Source organism: Pseudorca crassidens, chromosome 7, assembly GCF_039906515.1.
Source record: "Pseudorca crassidens isolate mPseCra1 chromosome 7, mPseCra1.hap1, whole genome shotgun sequence".
NCBI lineage: Eukaryota > Metazoa > Chordata > Mammalia > Artiodactyla > Delphinidae > Pseudorca > Pseudorca crassidens.
Window position 1 is genome coordinate 49,061,189 of NC_090302.1, and position 19,986 is coordinate 49,081,174.

General features: G+C 36.4%; 1 protein-coding gene across 2 annotated transcripts in view; it reads right to left on the bottom strand.

The window, feature by feature from the left end:
* Positions 1-19,986, bottom strand: part of SMC5 (structural maintenance of chromosomes 5) — a 111,846-nt gene that overhangs the window by 16,925 nt on the left and 74,935 nt on the right. For both annotated transcript variants that reach the window (XM_067744188.1, XM_067744187.1), the window contains exons 12-17: positions 13,829-13,923; positions 13,059-13,191; positions 10,224-10,397; positions 8,750-8,919; positions 6,234-6,357; positions 5,775-5,897 (exon numbers count right to left, since the gene is read on the bottom strand). In XM_067744188.1, the coding sequence (XP_067600289.1) occupies positions 5,775-5,897; positions 6,234-6,357; positions 8,750-8,919; positions 10,224-10,397; positions 13,059-13,191; positions 13,829-13,923 (819 nt within the window). The remainder of the gene's footprint in view (positions 1-5,774; positions 5,898-6,233; positions 6,358-8,749; positions 8,920-10,223; positions 10,398-13,058; positions 13,192-13,828; positions 13,924-19,986) is intronic.

Sequence of the window (19,986 nt, forward strand, 5' to 3'; positions counted from 1 at the left end):
AAACTATTCTTTCTACATTAAATTGCCTCAGTATCTTTGCCAAAAAACAACTGACTGTATATATGTGTATCTATTTCTGGATTCTCTGTTCCACTGATCCATGTCTATTTTTACACCAATACAATGGCGTCTTCATTACTGTAGCTTTGTAATAAGTCTTAAAATTAGGTAGTTTCTGTCATACAATTTGTTCTTTCTCAAAGTTCTTCTAAGCCCACTGCATTCTAGAATAAGCTTGTCAACTTCCAAAAACTAAAACCCTTCCAAAAACCCTGCTAGGAATTTTACCGAATCTACAGATTTGGAGGAGCACTGACATTCTAACAAATCTTGAATCACTGATCCATGAACACAATCAATTCCGTTTACTTTTATAGTTTTATAGTTTTTAGTGTATAGGTCATATATATCGGGCTGGCCAAAAAGTTCGTTCGGGTTTTTGTAGCATCTTACAAATAAACCCGAATGAACTTTTTGGCCAAAATATATACATCCCTATGTACTTAATATTTTTGATGCTATTGTACACAGTATTTTTAAATTTCAGTTTCAAATTGTTCACTGCTAGCAGACGGAACCACAACTGATTTCTACATATTGAAACTTGTATCCTGCAACCTTGCTAAATTCAACTAGAAGCATTTCTGTACATTCCTTAATATTTTCCACAGAAATGATCATACTTGTCTGAAATGGGCAAGTTTCTTCTCCCTTTTCAATATGTAAGCCTTCTCTTTTTCTTGCCTTGTTGCACATTTCTAGTAGAGATTTAAAGATTTAAAGTGAATCAACCTTGTATTTCTGGGATAAACTCATTTAGTTAGGATATACTACTCTTATATACTGCTGAATTTGATTTGCTAACATTTTATTAAGAATTTCTTCATCTATGTTCATGAGAGGTATTGGTCTGTAGTTTTCTTTTGTCTGGTTTTGATATCTAAGGCTGGCCTCATATAATGTGTCAAGTATTCCCTTCCTTTTCACCTTTTCTAGACTTTAGGTAGAACTGATATTATTTTAAATGCTTGGTAGAATTCAACAGTGAAGCCACTGGGCCTGTAGTTTTCTTTATGGGAAGACTTTTAACTACAAATATGATTTCTTCAGTAAACATAGGGCTATTCTAATTAGCTCCTTCTTCAGTGATCTTTGATAGCTTGTATCTTTTAAGAAATTTGTTCATTTCAATGAACAAATCCTTTTAATGTCTGTAGGATTTGTACTGTTATGCTCTCTCCTATTAAATCCCTCTTCCCTACATCGTGGCCTGGAAACTCTCCAGGCAATAAGCTAATTAAGGCAATTGTAGAGCTCACCTGGTTCTGTTTTCCCTTCTCTTACGGAATCACTGTCCTGTGCTGCCTGTTATTCAATGTCTGAAAATCTTTGTTTCATATACTTTGTCCCATCTTTTAGTGGTTTAAAATAAGAGGGTAAACTGAGCCCCTGTTTCATCATGGCCAAGAATGGAAACATTTACTTTTTATTATGGGAAATGTAGAAATATATGAAACAGGAGAGAGAACAGTATAATAAACCTTTATGTATCTACCATCCAGCTTCTTCAACAATTTTCAACTCATGACCATCCCCACTCGCTCCCCATGTGGCCCCCTCCCTGGATTATTTTGAAGCAATTCCAAACATTATTTTCTTTGTAAATATTACGGCAATGTATTTCTAAAAGATAAAAAAATCCATAACCACATTATCAAACTTAAAAAATACTGTCAGTAAACTCTAATATTATCAGATATTAAGTCAATATTCAAAATTCCATTTCTTAGAACTTCTTCTTTAAGTAGTTGCTTTGCTCAAATCAGGATCAAAATAATGTCCATACATAGTATTTGGTTAGTACGTTTTTTAAGTCCCTTTTAGCTTATACATTTCCTCTCCCCTTTTTATCTTAGTTACAGTACTGCACTGCCCAATAAAGTAAGGCACAAGTCATATGTGACTAGAGTTCTGAGAGACTAAATTTTTAATTTAAAATAATTTAAAATCAATACTCACTTTAGCCACCAGAAAATGTTTAGAATAATCTGAGTATATGAATTTACTTTTGCAACTCTTAAGTTTTATAAAATCTAATATTTGTGATGAAAATTTATCATCTAAATTCAGATGTAAGTATTTATTACAGTATTTTGAGGGCTTATTATAAAATTGTAAAATATCTCAATAATTTTCCAGTATTGATTACATGTTGAAATAACATTTTAATTTACTGAGTTAAATATACTATTAAATGGATAGATAATTTTACCTATTTCTTTTTACTTCTTAAAATTTGGTCACTAGAGACTTTATAATGACATACAGCTTGCACTATATTCCTATTGGACAGCGCTAAAGTAAATGATTTGTCCCTATATAGTCCCTTACGTTCTAGATTTTGCTGACTGTATTCCTGTGGAGTCATTTAGCATATTTTTTGCTCTCCTGTATTTCCTGTAAACTGGTAGTTTTAGAGCAATGGTTCTGAATGGGGGCAATTCTGCTCCCCAGGGCAGTGTCTGGAAATATTTTTGGTTGTCACAGCTGAGGGAATGGTGTACTACTGGCATCTAGCAAATAGAGGCCAGGGATGCTGGTAAAGACAGCCCCCCACAAAAAGAATTATCCAGTTCAAAATATTCATAGTGCTGAGATTGAGAAACCTTGTTCTAGAGGCTTAATCGGGTTGAAATTTGATTTTTTTCACAACATTAGTTCATAGATGGTATTGTGTTATGTCCTTCCATCAGGATACACATAAATAAATATCTGGCTATCTTTTTGTGATGTTAGCAGCTAATGTGATCCACTGATTCATTAGCAGCTACAAGGTGGTGATATTCTAACACTATAATTCCATTTGCATCTTTTCTTTTTTTTCCTTCTGCATTTATTAACTGAAATACTTCTGTAAAGAAAAACTTCCCCATCTCATTTGTTGATCCTAAATAGTTCACATAAAAAAGACAGCATAAATGCTAGATTCTTTCTTTGCCATTTTTGAAAATCATGAGCTTGTTCCCTAATATCCTCCAAAGGTGACCATTAATATTTTAAGTATTCAATTATGAAATCAATAGGTTTATCATATATTTTTGATTAATATTTTGAGCCTTTTTGACCCCAAAAGATCCCTTGTGCTCATTGTCCTTTCATTTTAAACCTTTTTGAATCTCTTTCTTTTAGATGTGCCTCTCATATTATGCATAGTATTGGAATTTACTTCAAAAAATTTTTTAAAAAGATAAATTGTCTCCATTTATATTTAATGATATGATTGATGTTTGGCCTAAGTTCTGCCATTGTGTTGTCTTAATATGTATATAAGTTAAATATCTAATCTTCAGTGATGTAATCTGTTTTATATTGTCCCCTTCTCCCTTTTTCATCTATTGTTGGCATTTAAGGAAAGCTATTTTTTTTTTTTTTTTGCGGTACGCGGGCCTCTCACTGCTGTGGCCTCTCCAGTTGTGGAGCACAGGCTCCGGGCGCGCAGGCTCAGCGGCCATGGCTCACGGGCCCAGCCACTCCGCAGCATGTGGGATCTTCCCGGGGCATCAACCTGCGTCCCCTGCATCGGCCGGCGGACTCTCAACCACTGCACCACCAGGGAAGCCCAGGAAAGCTATTTTTATTTGAAAGATTATTTATGAGCAAAATATCTTATACAATATCCTTACGGCCTTAATATCTTTTTTGAGATACTGGTTCCTACTATAAACAATATTGAAATTCTCCCTCATTTCCCTCTCCCAAAGCATCTAATCTGAAGTAGTATCCTTTTATTTCCTGATAGTACCTATAGGACAATCAGCAAATATATTCCATTTTACTTACACTGTCTCCCTTCTCCCATGTTTAGACTGTTGTGCCTTTAGCTGTGTCAGCCTTATAATCACATGATACATGCTTACTATCTCCTTAGTCTATCCTGTAGTTCTAGTTCTCCTCAGTAAGCAGCTTTGTTCTGCAAAGCAGTTTCGGTTAATTTGAGAGCTCACAGGGCCTAAACCACCACCCCAGCGCCACCTGACCTTTCTTGAGTCTATGGTCACCTCCCAGTTTCAGCTGCTCTCAAATTGGTCTGCTGAACTTTCCACACCAAATGGGGCCTCTTTTCTTTAGAGATGAGTACCTGTTGGTTCTTTAGAGATGAGTACCTGTTGGTGACTTGATTTTTGGATTCTTGGAGCCTTCCCTCTGCTTCTTACCACATACTTTCTGATACCACACCAGTCTTGATGCTGCTGCTGATTTGATCTTACCCACCTATAGTTTGGAGTTCACAGGTGTTGTAAAATATAGAATTTGACTGATGTTTGTCCCTGGTTCTTGGGAGGAAGACTCTAAAACCCTAGGAATTTTCTGAGTGATAGGAGTGTCTGTCTTTGTTTTTCATGGGCCCCTACTAGGATCACACCTGACTTTACTATGCTAAGGAGTGACTCAGGATGGGCGAAGGCAACGCCAGAAAGACAAATCATGTGACTAGAGGGGAGGGCTGGGGCTTTGAGTCTTATTATTGTCCTCCCAATCTCTTGAATTCCAGGGAGAAGGGCTGGAGATTGAGTTCAACCACATGGCCAATGATCCAATCAATCATGCCTAGGTAATGCAACCCCAATAAATGTCCTGAACACTGAAGCTCCATAGAGCTTCTTGGTTAGTGAACACACTGATGGTAGGAGGGTGACACATCCTGATTTCACCAGAAAAGTGTACAGAAACTGTGTTCAGGACCCTCCCAGACCTCACCCTACATGTCTCTTCATTTGACTAGTAGGGATTTGTATCATTTATAATAAAACTGTAATTGTTAAATATAGCCTTTTCTTCAGTTCTGTGAGTCACTCTAGTTAATTACAGAACCTGGGGGAGTCATAAGAGCTCTTGAATTTGTAGCCAGTTAGTCAGAAGTGCAGGTGGCCTGGGGACCTCTGAACTTGCAGCTAGCATTTGAAGTAAGGGTAGTTTTATTGGGGACTAAGCCCTTAACTAGCCTGATGTTAACCCTGGGTGGTTAAGTGTGAGAATATACTGCAGTACACCTATAGGGATACCTTAAAGCTTGGTTTGTTGTATATGTTGTCCATGGGTTGTTTGTTAACTGTTATGTTATCCTAGTTGCTCTTCTGTTTTTGGGAAAGGATTTGAAAGACTCAAAAACTATCCCACTGTTATACTAACTCATTTTGTTGCTAGTTCTTCTTTGGAATTTATGTTAACTTAGTACAGCACCCCCAACCCCCCCACTATTTCGATATTTATCATCGTTTCACAGGTATTAACAGAAGGTTAAATCACCAAGATTACACACTAAGGCCACTCTCAGTGTTGATTAGAACTGATCTGCAGTTTACTTTATGGGATACAAACTGCAATAAAAGCTACTAGTTGCTGCTTGGTAACAGTAACAACTATAATTTATATTGGTTAAGAAAGCAGACATGAGACTTTGGTCTTCAAGTGACTAAATCAGGGACTCTAATTCTCTTTTTTGATTATTACCACACCTCCCCCAATCAAATAACATAAAATGCAGAATACGTACAAAGGGTTTCAAATATTGCTTCCTCATCAGCAGGATGCATTAAATTTGTAAATTAAAGAGCATAAAAAAACTGCATATTGCAAGGCATGATATATATATATATATATATATATATGTGTGTGTGTGTGTGTGTGTGTATATACATACACCCCCCCCCACACACACACATTTTCAAACTGGTCTGAAGCCCCAAAATAAAAAATAAAAGCAAACATTTTACCTCTGTGAGACGTAGCTGTGATGAAGCAGCCATATAATCTGATTCTAATTTGTTCTTCTCAGAGATCACTGTAGTATTTTGAAGAATTAAATCTACTTTTTGTATATGCAAAGAAGTACAAATCTAGGAATAAAAAACCCCTATGAGTTTGTTTTACAACTAAGAAAAACAATACAGTTTCTTTTAAAAAACAAAATTATAAACCATGAAAAAAATAACATTTTTCTAATGTGACTGATACCTCTCTCAAATAGTTCTTTTTATAATTTTATTCTAAGAGAATTTTAAAGTTTTCTTGTATATTTGAGTCATCTGGAATAAAATAATTTAGCTTAATGAGTGCTTTAAACCAATTTACTGATCTATAATGAGAAATGTCCAACAATACAATCTCTTGCTAAGATTTTGCTGTCGACCTGCAACAAAAAAAATATGACTAAAATTAAGAACATGGCTTACCTTTATCAGGTTTGTTAATTCAGTAACAAGTTTGGCTTTTTGAACATTTATTTCTTTGATTTTGGTGCTTGCTTTTCGTTCTTCCTCTTCAAGGTTGCAAGTATCCTGTTCCATCAGCTTTAAACTGTATGAAATGCATAATGATGTGGAAATCAGAGAAAACACAAGGATTGAGCCCAAATTCTTAGGCCCCCTGCTGCTTTATGGGTGGGCTATTTAGCAATGCTACTCAGATGTTAACTGCTAGCTTCTAGGTTAAACAATCATTTTGTGTAACCACTCAAGACTGAAAATATTTTTTGAGATAGAGTATGTGCCCAGCATAGTCTAGGTAATGCTAGTGGCTAATGGTATAGGATCTGGAATCAGAAAGATGGATTTAAATTTCCTCTTTGCCACTAATGAGCGATATAACTGAACAACTTCCTTCTCTGAGCTTCAGTTTCCTCATCTATAAACTGTAAATAATAATAGTACTTCTCCACTGGGCTCTGGTGAATACTAAAAAAAGGCAAATTATGCAACACACTTAGTATAGTGTCTGGCCCATAACTGATAAACATTGTTTATAAATATAGTCCCTTCCCTTATGGAGCTTAACTGTGGAGATCTGATTAACAGGTAAAAAATATATATAATGAAAAGGCAATACAACAATCCTAAAGGTTAATACTTTGCTCTTTAAGATGAAGAAACTAAGGCTCAGAAGTTGTTACCTAAGATCCCAGATACTAAATTGTAAGATGTGTTTGTTTGACATCAAAGTCCAAGTCTTTCCACTACATCATGTTGCCTCAAGGGAAAAATCAAGAACAAACGATGGAAGCAATAATAAACAAGAATGAATAAGTTCAGTGGATGCTGCAGAGAGTGGACTGAATGGTACATGAAGAGACTTTGGTGAAGACAGGGAGGAAATTAGAATGGGTGGAGTGAAATAAGATTTTGAAAAACGTGAAAGCCAATCTAAAAGAAAGCAGTATTTAATTAAATTTCATGTAGTAAAGGTAGGGAGCTATAAGATATTCTTGAAGGGGGTAGGAACGTGAAAAGAAGATAAACTGGATGACAGTATTCTGGACGCACTGAACAGAGAAGGAGACTAGTCAAGTAGAGACCACTAACCATGTCACCACTGCAGTATTCCAAAGTGAGTAACTGGAGGTATGAGACAGCAGGATGACAATGATTATGAAAGGTTACTGCACTACAAAAATCAACATTACTTTATGAGGAGAAAGTTTCGCTTTAGACAATGAGTTCAATACAGCAGTCCAACAGTAAATGTCTTATAGATGACTGAAGACAGAAGTGAAGGGTTAAAGTAGAAAAAAATTCTAGGCAGTCAGTTAGACTAAATAGCTATATCTTGCTTTAAGCAACCAAGGTACATTACTGACTTTTTAAACAAAAGTTAATGGGCAATTGTTTGCTTAAAATTTTTTTTCTTAAAGCATTTTAAATATTTAATTTATGAATGTGTTTAGAAACATTATTATATTAGATCAAGGTAAACTTGTACCTTATTCAAGACTGAGCTGTCATTTATTATGTTATTGATATCTATATTTTTATTCTATAGCAAAGAAGCATAAAAGAACAATCACAACAGAAAGGTCTGTGCTGTGTCATGACAGGACATGGGAAAAGCCTTGAAACTGGAAGCCACAGTTCCTTTCCCCTAGACTGAACACCCTAATAGCTTTTATCCCATCTTATATATTCCAAGTTTCTATAAAATATCTAAATTCAAAATAAACAATAAGTTCTGAGAACAATTGCCTGGGCTCTCACAGTAAGCTAGCATAAAGTAACAAAGTATTCATGGGTGAATGATGCACTTAACGTAATGTAGGAGTGCACAACTTCACTGATGAGGTCACATTCCATGTTGCAATTAAACTTTCACAAACCACACCTTGGCAAGTTTTGATAATACATACACTGAAAAGTCTATTAAAGCACTTCTCCCTTTTCCAGCTGCATATCTATGTGAGGCCAGATTTTCTTCATATACTTCAACCAAAACATCTCACAACCCAGTGAATGCAGAAGCACATATGAAAAACAACTAACTTCATCTAAAGAGATTTACAAAAATGTAAAAACAATGTCATTCTTCTTGCTAAATGTATTTTGTTTGGAAAACTTTTTCATAAATATGTTAATGTATGGCTTTATTATCATTTTAATGAATTTAATTTCTAATTAATTTGGTAAATATCAATAGATATAATCCATAGAAACAAAACTTCCTCAAGGTCCTCAATAATTTTTAAGAACAGAAAGGGGTCCAGGGATGAGAACAGCAGATCAGGGAACAGAAAAACTCACAACACTTAAGATTCACCTCCCTTTGTCCCATGTTTTGGGTAGGAGGGTGTAAGTTTGAGAGAGAAATTGTACGCAGAGTGCTGGTGGGAATTGTGTCATTACAACGTATAACTAACAATATCCTTATAGTGCTTTTGTACCACCCACCCAGCCCCCTTACCCCCAAATAGGCTGAAAGATACCTTCCTAGTTTGGAACTAATTTTTTGTTCCAGTTGTCTTTTCTTGGTTTTCCTTTCAAGAAGCTCCTTCTTCTTTTGTCTAAGTTCATTATCTTTGTGTTCTAGATGTTTGTTTGTCTCACGTAAGGCAATCAACCCTGATTCTACTGCTTGCAATTTTCTATTAATTTCCTATGGAATATGCAATATTGTTAGTATATTTAAAAAACAGGCTAACGTATTATAACTCCAGTTAATATTCTTTATTAATACTCAAAACAACCAATCTTTAACTTAGATATAAGACATAACACCATACATTCTCTGACATAAATCATACCAATGTTTTCTTAAGTCAGTCTCCCAAGGCAATAAGAAATAAAAGCAAAAATAAACAAACGGGACTTAAACTTACAAGCTTTTGCACATGAAAGGAAACCATAAACAAAATGAAAAGACAACCTACGGACTAGGGGAAAAGACAACCTACGGACTAGGGGAAAACATCTGCAAAGGATGCAACTGACAAAAGCTTAATTTCCAAAATATACAAACAGCTCATATAACTCAAAAATAATCCAATCAAAAATTGGGCAGAAGACCTAGATAGGTATTCTCCAAAGAAGATAAACAGATGGCCAATAGGCACATGAAAAGATGTTCAACATTGCTAATTATTAGAGAACTGCAAAGTGAAACCACAACGAGGTACCACCACATACCAGTCAGAATGGTCATCAAAAATGCTGGAGAGGGTGTGGAGAAAAGGGAACCCTCCTACACTGTTGGTGGGAATGCAACTTGGTGCAGCCACCATGGAAAACAGTATGGAGGTTCTTCAAAAAACTAAAAACAGAGTTACCATATGATCCAGCAATCCCACTCCTGGGCATATATCCAGACAAAACTATAATTTGAAAAATACATGCACCCCAGTGTTCATAGGAGCACTATTTACAATGGCCAAGACATGGAAACAACCTAAATGTCCATCAACAGCTGAATGGATAAGGAAGATGTGGTACATACATACAAAATGGAACACTACTCAGCCATAAAAAAGAACAAAATAATGCCATTTGCAGCAACATGGATGGACCTAGAGATTATAAGTGAAGTCAGAAAGAGAAAGATAAATACCATATATCACTTATACGTGGAAACTAAAATATGACACAAATTTATTTACAAAACACACTCATAGACACAGAGAACAGATATGCGATTGCCAAGGGAAAGGGGGAGGCAGGGGATGGATGGATTGGGAGTTTGAGATTAACAGATGCAAACTATTATAGGTAGAATGTATAAACAACAAGGTCCTACTATATAGCACAGGGAACTATATTCAATATCCTGTAATAAACCACAATGGAAAAGAATATGAAAAAGTATATATCTATAGCTGAATCACTTTGCTGTACCCCAGAAACTAATGCAACACTGTAAATCAACTGTACTTCAATTAAAAAAAAATTTTTTTTTAAATGACCAACCTTTAGCTGTTCTTCTAAGTGTCGTCTTTGCTCTAGATCCACAGTGACTGTGAGAAACTGGGCTACTTTTAGTGATGTGTTACTAGAAATAACTTGGTTTGAATAAAAAGAAGTTTTCACCACAAACTTTTCTTCTGCTGTATAAATTTGTTTTAATCGGGTTTCTTGTATTACCTATAATGTAAAATACGCATTCAGTGCACATCTAAGAATAACTATGACATTTTTAAAAGGACTAAAGAATTAAAAATACAGATCTCATGAATTTTAGAAGATCAAAATATACTAGGATATACTTTATTTTTTAAAAAATGTACCCAACATCTCTAAAAAGGTGAGTGATAAAATTCAGGTTATTATATGGGAAAACAACACTAAGAAAGAGAGAACTGGGAGAAAACCAAAACAACAACCAAAGTTGGCTATACTTCTACTTCACTATACAATCTCTCCCAAGTAAGTGTACTTTTGGGACTTTATCTACAGAAGAGATACCAGGAGTCAACTTCCCTGTAGACTGAACTGTGTTATCTTAACTAACACATTTACTCTCCCCTCCCCTCAGTTATATTGTTCAAAGATACATAATCTTATATTTAATTCCTGTATATTTGGGGAATACTTAATGCACACACTTTTCAAGGACTTCAAAGACTTTGCATTTTTTGGAGATCTTTTCTCTCAAGAATTTATTTAAGGAGTTTCATAAACTAATGCACATTCTAAACACCCTAACATTGGATCTGTTACTGTTATTTATAAAGAATAGGCTGCTGTAGTTTTTTCCAATCTCTAAAGGTTTACTACCAGTATTCCTGTGGCTTGTTTCTCTCTAGAAGTTTAAGTGAAGAGATAAGACATATTTAAGCATACTTAGTTTAATAGGGTATAAACTGGTATCCACAAATGCTGAATAATTTGAAATGAAGGGAAAGCCTAGATGAGGTTAGCCTACCCACATTTCATGAAAATAAGTTTTAAGCAAATTGAAACTGACAGAGATGGTGGGAGTGCTCTCAGCAAAAAGAACATTGTTAAGCTAAGGAGGTCAGCAGACAATTTAACCAGAGACCAGCCTTGGAAATTAACGAGAACAACTGCATAAATAGAGTATAATCATTTACAGAATCTAAAATGTCAGGACTTGATAATAAAGCAAAACTTACACTAAAGAATGTTATTTTTATTCTAAGGAAGAAATATAGCCATTATTTGTCATTAGGTAGACATGAAACATTAAGACAGTGAATTTCCTCAGTGAAGGTTTGTATCTTCTGAAAGATGGCTAAGACAATGTCAAGGGCTTTATTAGGTGTCTGACTTTGCTTTACTATATACAATGTTATTTTTCTAGTACAGACAATAGAGTTAAAGCTCTCTAGATGACTTAACCAAAATGTTAAAAAGTGCATAAAAATCAACTTGAAGCACTGTTCAAAAAGTGAAAGGATTTTCCAAGTGCAGTATTGCTCCTTTCTGCCCCAAAGTAAAGCTATGAAAGCCCTTACCAAATTTTCTATAGTCTTTCTGCAATAGTAAAGAATACCTACTATCCTAAGCTTCAGAGATAGCACCCTACCTACCTCTGAAGTTATGACAGAAATTGGATTGGTCTATGTATATAGTCTTGTCCTCTTTTTTTAAACCCCATCTATGAAGACCAAAGAGAGAGGTATACCCACATGGAGAGTTGTATTTTTGGTTTCCCAAAATGGTCACCATAATATAATTTTTAATCAAAGACACAGGCAACTTACCACAAGTAATAATGGCTTGTCTGTGCAAAATGGGTTAGTAATGAGCCCCCATTTCTATCTTCTGTTAATGAGGTATATAGAGGCCCCGAAATTACAAATGAATATCCTAGGGATACTTGTAGAATGGTTGTTAAAAAATTTAAAACACATTCTCTAATAAGTTCACTATTATAAATAGCAGTTAGGTCTGTAATTGGGTCCTACAAGCAGTATTAATATGGCAACTTGGTACTAAGGAAAAATCTTTTCTAGAGGAGACTTCTTCCCTGTTTCTCCCTTTGATAAAAGCAATGAAGGTGGTTTGGAGTCTTAGAGATTACTTGTAAGGAGAAGAAAACTCCAAGCAGCATTAGCAGAATATAGGAACTTAAGAGTTTATGTAGCTGTACTAGACAGGAAGATGAAATCCTATTAAGGGGTGGTCATTCACATGAGATAATCTTAAATGGAAACTTTAAGGGGAGGGCTTACCAAAGCAGTTACATATCCTAGCCTACCATCCTAAAGTATAATTTGTCTGAAAAACATAATACAAGAATTTAAATGACTAAACCGTTAATGTTTGAACAAATGTTTGTCAAGCAAGGCAGAATCACATAAGAGAGCCACGTGTCTCTTCAGGTTTTAACTTAACTACCCTACATGTATTAAGTTATTTATTTACTCTAGGTCAGTGGTCCCCAACCTTTTTGGCACCAGCGATCAGTTTCATGGAAGACAATTTTTCACAGACCTGGGCTGGGTGGGTGGGGGGGATGATTCAGGCAGTAATGCAAGCGATGGGGAGAAATGGGGAGCGGCAGATGAAGCTTCGCTCGGTTGCCCACCGCTCACCTCCTGCTGTGTGTGCGGCCTGGGGGTCGGGGACCCCTGCTCTAGGTAACTCCACACCACTCCTGTCGTCAAGTATTAGTCAACATTCACTGTCCTATGTCATATTAAAAATGGAAAATACCAAGATAATTTCTGTATGGTTAAAAACAATGGCATGTTTCTTTAAATTACAAGTTTTCCTTGACTTTAAGCTAAGAAGTTTTAACAAAACTACATTTTTGGTACTGATTCAGTACTTTCTTACCCGTTCAATTCTTTCTCTGGTTCTTTCAGTTCCTACAGGAACTTCATGAATGTGATACTGGCAGCAGAGGTAACTCATGACAGGATCAGGTGCATCAAATAACTCTCGCAAATAAGAGAAAAATCCATATTGTCTGAAAGGAAAAGCAACTATTAGGTTTTTCTTCTTAAAATATCATTTAAAAAAAAATCCTAGTTGACATGTGGTGACTAAACAATAAATAAAAAATAAATTAACAATGGTACAGAAAGTATTTTCTTTGTATAGTTTAGTCACTTAATATTAAGTGATTAATATTCAGATTTATTTCCTTGTCAGAAAAGTTTAATATTTATAATTACAAACCATTAATCTCTTGTTGCTTCTACCATTGCTTTTATACAGAATTAAGACTTTATTTACTTATAGCTGTTTTATAATTGCAGTTTTTCCATTTAATCCTTCTGGAAATTATTTTTATATTATGAAGTGATGATTTACCCTTTTATTTTCCCAATAACTAACCAACTATTTTAGTAGCTTTTACTAAGTAGTCCAATATTATTCCACTGATTTAAAAAATCACCATCATATACTAACTGATACCATGGTCTGTTCCTGGGCCTAGATTTTTCCTTATTTTAGACTTAGGAAGAGATACTAAAAGGGATTAATACAGCCTATAAAAAACATATTTATGTGACAAAGAAATAATTAAAATATATTTGAGAGAAATGATTATTCAATATTCAAAGTAACAGCTTAGTTCTAATAATATTTTCAAGACTTACTTAAGTTCATTCAATGGTCGTGAAGGTGCTTTGTCTGCATATGAACTCTTAGGAGCAATAACAGCATTCACTCTTAATTTTTTATGGTCACGAACCTTAATATAAGGAAAAGAAAATATTACCTTAATTACCATATACTCAATCAAAAGAATTTTTAAAGTTATGGTATTCTTACTGGCATTCATGGGATGATCAGAAATTTGAACACTGACTAGCTATTTAATGGTACTTATAAGAAAATTTTTTAGTGTGATGATATTGTAGTTATGTGTTTTCACAAAGCGTACATTTCTTTTTTTATTTCCACCGATAAATTCTATCAAACAGATAAGGAAGCAGTAATACCAAAAACCTTTTCAGAACAAAAAGGAAGGGACAAGTCATTTTATGATTCCCGTATAATCCTGACAAAAGTATTACAATATCCCTCATGAACACATATACAAAAATCCTTAACAAAATATTAGTAAACAGAATCCAGCCATATACATGACCAAGTAGAATTTATCCCAGGGATGTGAGATTGGTTGATTTTGAATGCTACATCAATCCAAGTTATTGTATTATCAGAATAAAGTACAAAAGCCATATGATTTTCAGCAAACTAGGAATAGAAAGAAATTTCCTCCACCTGGTAAAGGGCATCTATGATAAGTATACAGCAGACATAATACTTAATTGTGGAATATTGAGTGCTTTCCCCCTAAGTCTGGGAATAAGCAGGGGTATCAAATCACACCACTTCTTTTCAACATTGTCCTAGAGGTACTAGACAATGAGGTGAAGCACAATAAAGAGGTAAAAGATTAAAAAGGAACAAGTAAAAAGATCTATTTGCAAGGGTATGATTTTCTACACAGAAAGTCCTGTGGAATCTATAAAGCAACTACTAGAATTCAGGAAGTGAATTCAATAGTGTCACAAGATACAGATCAAATGAAAAAGTATCAAATTATATCTATGTACTAGCAGTTAACAGCTGAAAAATGAATTTGAGAAATCCATTTCTAAGAGTGTCAAAAATCCATAAAATACTTAGGAACACATTTAACAAAAGATGTGCAAGACATAAACACAAAAAAATAAAACACTGCTGAGAGACAAGATGGGATGGTGGAATGGAGGAATTTCATGGTGGCACAGATTAGCAATGTTCAAACTACTTTCACAGCCTAGAATGCTGTGACTACTTTCACAGCACTCTACACTTGAACAAATTAGTAAATAAATTGATGATAAGGGGGAGAAGGAGGTGTTTTTCACTGCTACAGTAGGAAATTACAGATATGCAAAGGAGAAAGAGTAGAAGGTACCCTGTTGTGTTCGACTGTAATTGGAAGCATCAGTGTGAATTCATGGTGCCCTTATGCACTCTTGTTCTCCAGATAAATATAAATTAAGGGTTTGCATGCAAGGGCTAAGAAGCAATGAGACACTAGCAGCAATGCACACATCTAACACACAGATCTTGGTTTCTAAAAACTAGGGTTCTTTGGGGAAAAGGCTGATTGTAAGGCCCAGACACAGCAAGGTAAAGGTATAAGTGAACACCTTGCTCTCCCCAAAAGTAAGTACTGCTCAAAATATGTTGGTAAGGGCTTCCCTGGTGGCACAGTGGTTGAGTCCGCCTTCCGATGCAGGGAACACGGGTTCGTGCCCCGGTCCGGGAAGATCCCACATGCCGCGGAGCAGCTGGGCCCGTGAGCCATGGCCGCTGAGCCTGCGCGTCCAGAGCCTGTGCTCCGCAACAGGAGAGGCCACAACAGTGAGAGGCCCGTGTACCGCAAAAAAAAAAAACGGTAAAATAACATACAGCGGTCAAGCTGAAGGTCTCACTGGCCAAATGTGGGACAATTTTGAGCATTAAAATAAATAATGATAGTAATGGATTAAAATCTATAAAACAAAATTCTATGAGTTTTATATGATATAATGACTAAATAAATGGAGAAGAAAGAGCTCTTCCTTATAGAATACCAACTAATAAATATAGAAAGAATGATGAGAATCATTAATGGTTCTTAAACCTACTAGGCAGTTACATGAGCAACAGGATATTTTTAAAGGCTCAAAGTATTTCCTCACACATAATTACAAACAGAAAAATAGTTTTACTGTAATGCTTGTTTTGAGGACAAATTTATTCCAAGCAATTTATATATTAGGGGACAACTTAAACATTATGTGATTCTCACATTTGCTTAGGTACAATTATATCCATAACAAATATAAGCTTTTCTCTAGGTGAATGCAAAAAATGGCACCCAACTGAATGGAGCTGTGTAGGAATAGATGTAATTTGTGCACAAATACACAGACACACACACATCCCTCTCAAACATCTACCAGCTGCCTGAGTTCACTACATATTATGAGCCACCCCTCAACCACATCTGGTGTTACAACTTTCCATCCAATTTCAGGTAAGTGCTTTATAATTATTTTACCTACTACATAATTCACATACGGAACCCTTCCAATGCCTACTTCCACAAGCCAACTTCAGGTCTTTCAATAAGGCACAGGGTTGTAACATACAGTACAAGGAATACAGTCAATATTTCATACTAATTTTGCACATTGTGTAATCCGTAAAACATCAAATTACTATGCTGTACACCTGAAACTTATAAGTCAACCATACTTCAATAAACAAATAAAAAAGAAAAAGCACATTTATTGTATCTGCATATTTCTTAATAATTTAACATATGTAAAGCTGTGCTTCCCCCCCTCCACACCATAGCCCCTGTGGGTTTTTATTATACAATTCTGCAGTACAGTAATATTTAGGAATTATATATTGCTTATAGCAAAACCACCTGTACTTTGCTATGGAGAAATAATAAAGCAGGAGAAGACAAGACGGAGTAGAAGGAGTGAGCTCACCCCCTCTTACGGAAACACCAAAATCACAACTAACTGCTGAACTACCTCTGACAAAAAAATGCTGGAACCTACCAAAAAAGATACCCTGTATGCAAAGACAAAGAAGAAGCCACAACAAGATGGTAGGAGCAGTGCAATGGCGATAAAATCAAATCCCATTATTGCTGGGTGGGCGACCCACAAACTGGAAAATAATTATACTACAGAAGTTCTCCCACAGGAGTGAAAGTTCTGAGCCCCACGTCAGGCTCCCCAGCCTGGGGGTCTGGCAACAGGAGGAGGAGCCCCCAGAGAATGTGGCTTTGAAGGCCAGCGGGATTTGATTGCAGGAATTCCACAGCACTGGGGGAAACAAACTCCATTTTTGGAGGGCACACACAGGGTCTTGCGTGCACCAGGACCCAGGTAAAAAAGCGATGACCTCATAAGAAACTTACCTGCTAGTATTGGAGGGTCTCCTGCAGAGGTTGGGGGGGGGGGTGTCTGTGGCTCACTGTGCAGACGAGGACACTGGTGATGGTAGTTCTGGGGAGTACTCATTGGCATGAGCCCTCTTGGAGGCTGCCATTTTCTCATCAAGACCTGGCTCCACCCAACAGCCTGTAGGCTCCAGTGCTGGGATGCCTCAGGCCAAACAAACAACAGGGTGCGAACACAGCCCCATCAATCAGCAGACCAGCTGCCTAAAGCCTTCCTGAGTAAACAGCTGCCTGATAAACACACCCCTTGACACAGCCCTGCCCACCAGAGGGGCAAGAGCCAGCTCTACCCACCAGTGGGCAGGTACCAGTCCCTCCCACCAGGAAGCCTGCACAAGCCTCTTAGACAGCCTCATCCACCAGGGGCAGACGGCAGAAGCAAGAAGAACTATAAGCCTGCAGCCCGCAGAATGGAAACTCTAATCACAGAAAGTTAGGCAAAATGAGAGAGCAGAGGAATATGTTCCAGATGAAGGAACAAGATAAAACCCCAGAAGAACAACTAAGGAAAGTAGAGATAGGCAATCTACCTGAAAAAGAATTCAGAGTAATGACAATAAAGACGACCCAAGATCTTGGAAAAAGAATGGAGGCACAGATCAAGAAGACACAAGAAATGTTTAACAAAGACCTAGAAGAACTAAACAACAAACAGAGATGAACAATACAATAACTGAAATGAAAAATACACTAGAAGGAATCAATAGCAGAGTAACTGCGGCAGAACTGGTAAGTGAGCTGGAAGACAGAATGGTGGAAATCACTGCTGTGGAACAGAATAAAGAAAAAAGAATGAAAAGAAATGAGGACAGTCTACGAGACCTCTGGGGCAACACTAAACATACCAACAGTCACATTATAGGGGTCCCAGAAGGAGGAGAGAGATGGAAAGGACCTGAGAAAATATTAGAAGAGATAATGGCTGAAAACTTCCCTAATATGTGAAAGGAAACAGTCACCCAAGTCCAGGAAGCACAGAGGAAGCAGAGTCCCAGGCAGGATAAACCCAAGAAGGAACATGCCAAGATACATGGTATCAAAATGACAAAAATTAAAGACACAAAATATTAAAAGCAGTAAGGGAAAAGTAACAAATAATGTACAAGGGAACTCCCATAAGGTTAAAAATATTAAAAGCAATAAGGGAAAAGTAACAAATAATGTACAAGGGAACTCCCATGAGGTTATCAGCTAACTTCTCAGCAGAAACTCTGCAGGCCAGAAGGCAGTGATGAAAAGGAAGAACCTACAACCAAGGATACTCTACCCAGCAAGGCTCTCATTCAGATTTGATGGAGAAATCAAAAGCTTTCCAGACAAGAAAAAGCTAAGAGAATTCAGCACCACCAGACCAGCTTTGCAACAAATGCTAAAGGAACTTCTCTAGGTGGAAAAGAAAAGGCCACAACTAGAAACAAGAAAATTATGAATGGAAAAGCTCACTGGTAAAGGCAAACATACAGTAAAGGTAGGAAATCATCTGCTAAACAAATATGATATCAAAACCAGCAATTATGAGGAGAGCATAAAGGCAGGATATTGGAAATGCATTTTAAATTAAAAGATCAGCAACTGAAAACAATCTTGTTTATATATAGAATGCTATACCAAAACCTCATGGTAACTGCACACTGAAAATCTACAATAGATACACATGCAGAAAAGAATAAGGAATCCAAACACAACACTACAGTTAGTCATCAAATCACAAGAGAAAAAAAGAGGAAGGGAAGAAAAAACACCTACAAAAACAAATCCAAAACAATTAACAAAATGGCAATAAGAAGCTACAGTCATCAAAACAGTATGGTACTGGCACAAAAACAGAAATACAGATCAATGGAACAGGATAGAAAGCCCAGAAATAAACCCACACACATATGGTCAATGAATCTACAACAAAGGAGGCAAGACTATACAATGGAGAAAAGACAGTCTCTTCAATAAATGGGGCTGGGAAAACTGGACAGCTACACATGAAAAAATGAAATTAGAACATTCTTTAACAAGATACATATAAATAAACTCAAAATGGATTAAAGACCTAAATATAAGACCAGATACTATAAAACTCTTAGAGGAAAATATAGGCAGATCACTCTTTGACATAAATCGCAGCAATATCTTTTTCAAGCTGTCTCCTAGAGTAATGGAAATAAAAACAAAAATAAGCATGGGACCTAATCAAACTCAAAAGCTTTTGCATAGCAAATGAAACCATAAACAAAACGAAAAGATAACCCACAGAATGGGAGAAAATATTTGCAAACAAAGAGATTAACAAGGGATTAATTTCCAAAATTTACAAACAGCTCATGCGGCTCAAAACCAAAAAAACAAACAACCCAATCAAAAAATGGGCAGAAGACCTAAACAGACATTTCTCCAAAGAAGACTTGCATTTAGAAACTAAAATGAAATATCACCTCAAAAAAAAAAAAAAAGGACATCCCTGGTGCCACAGTGGTTAAGAATCCGCCTGCCAATGCAGGGAACCTGGGTTCAAGCCCTGGTCCAGGAAGATCCCACATGCTGTGGAGCAACTAAGCCCATGTGCCACAACTACTAAACCTGCACTCTAGAGCCCACGTGCCGTAAGTACTGAAGCCTGCGTGCCTAGAGCCCATGCTCCACAACAAGAGAAGCCATCGCAACGAGAAGCCTGTGCACCGCAACGAAGAGTAGCCCCTGCTTGCCCCAACTAGAGAAAAGCCCGCACACAGCAACAAAGACCCAATGCAGCCAAAAATAAATAAATAAACAAATACATATATTTTAAAAAAAGAAACA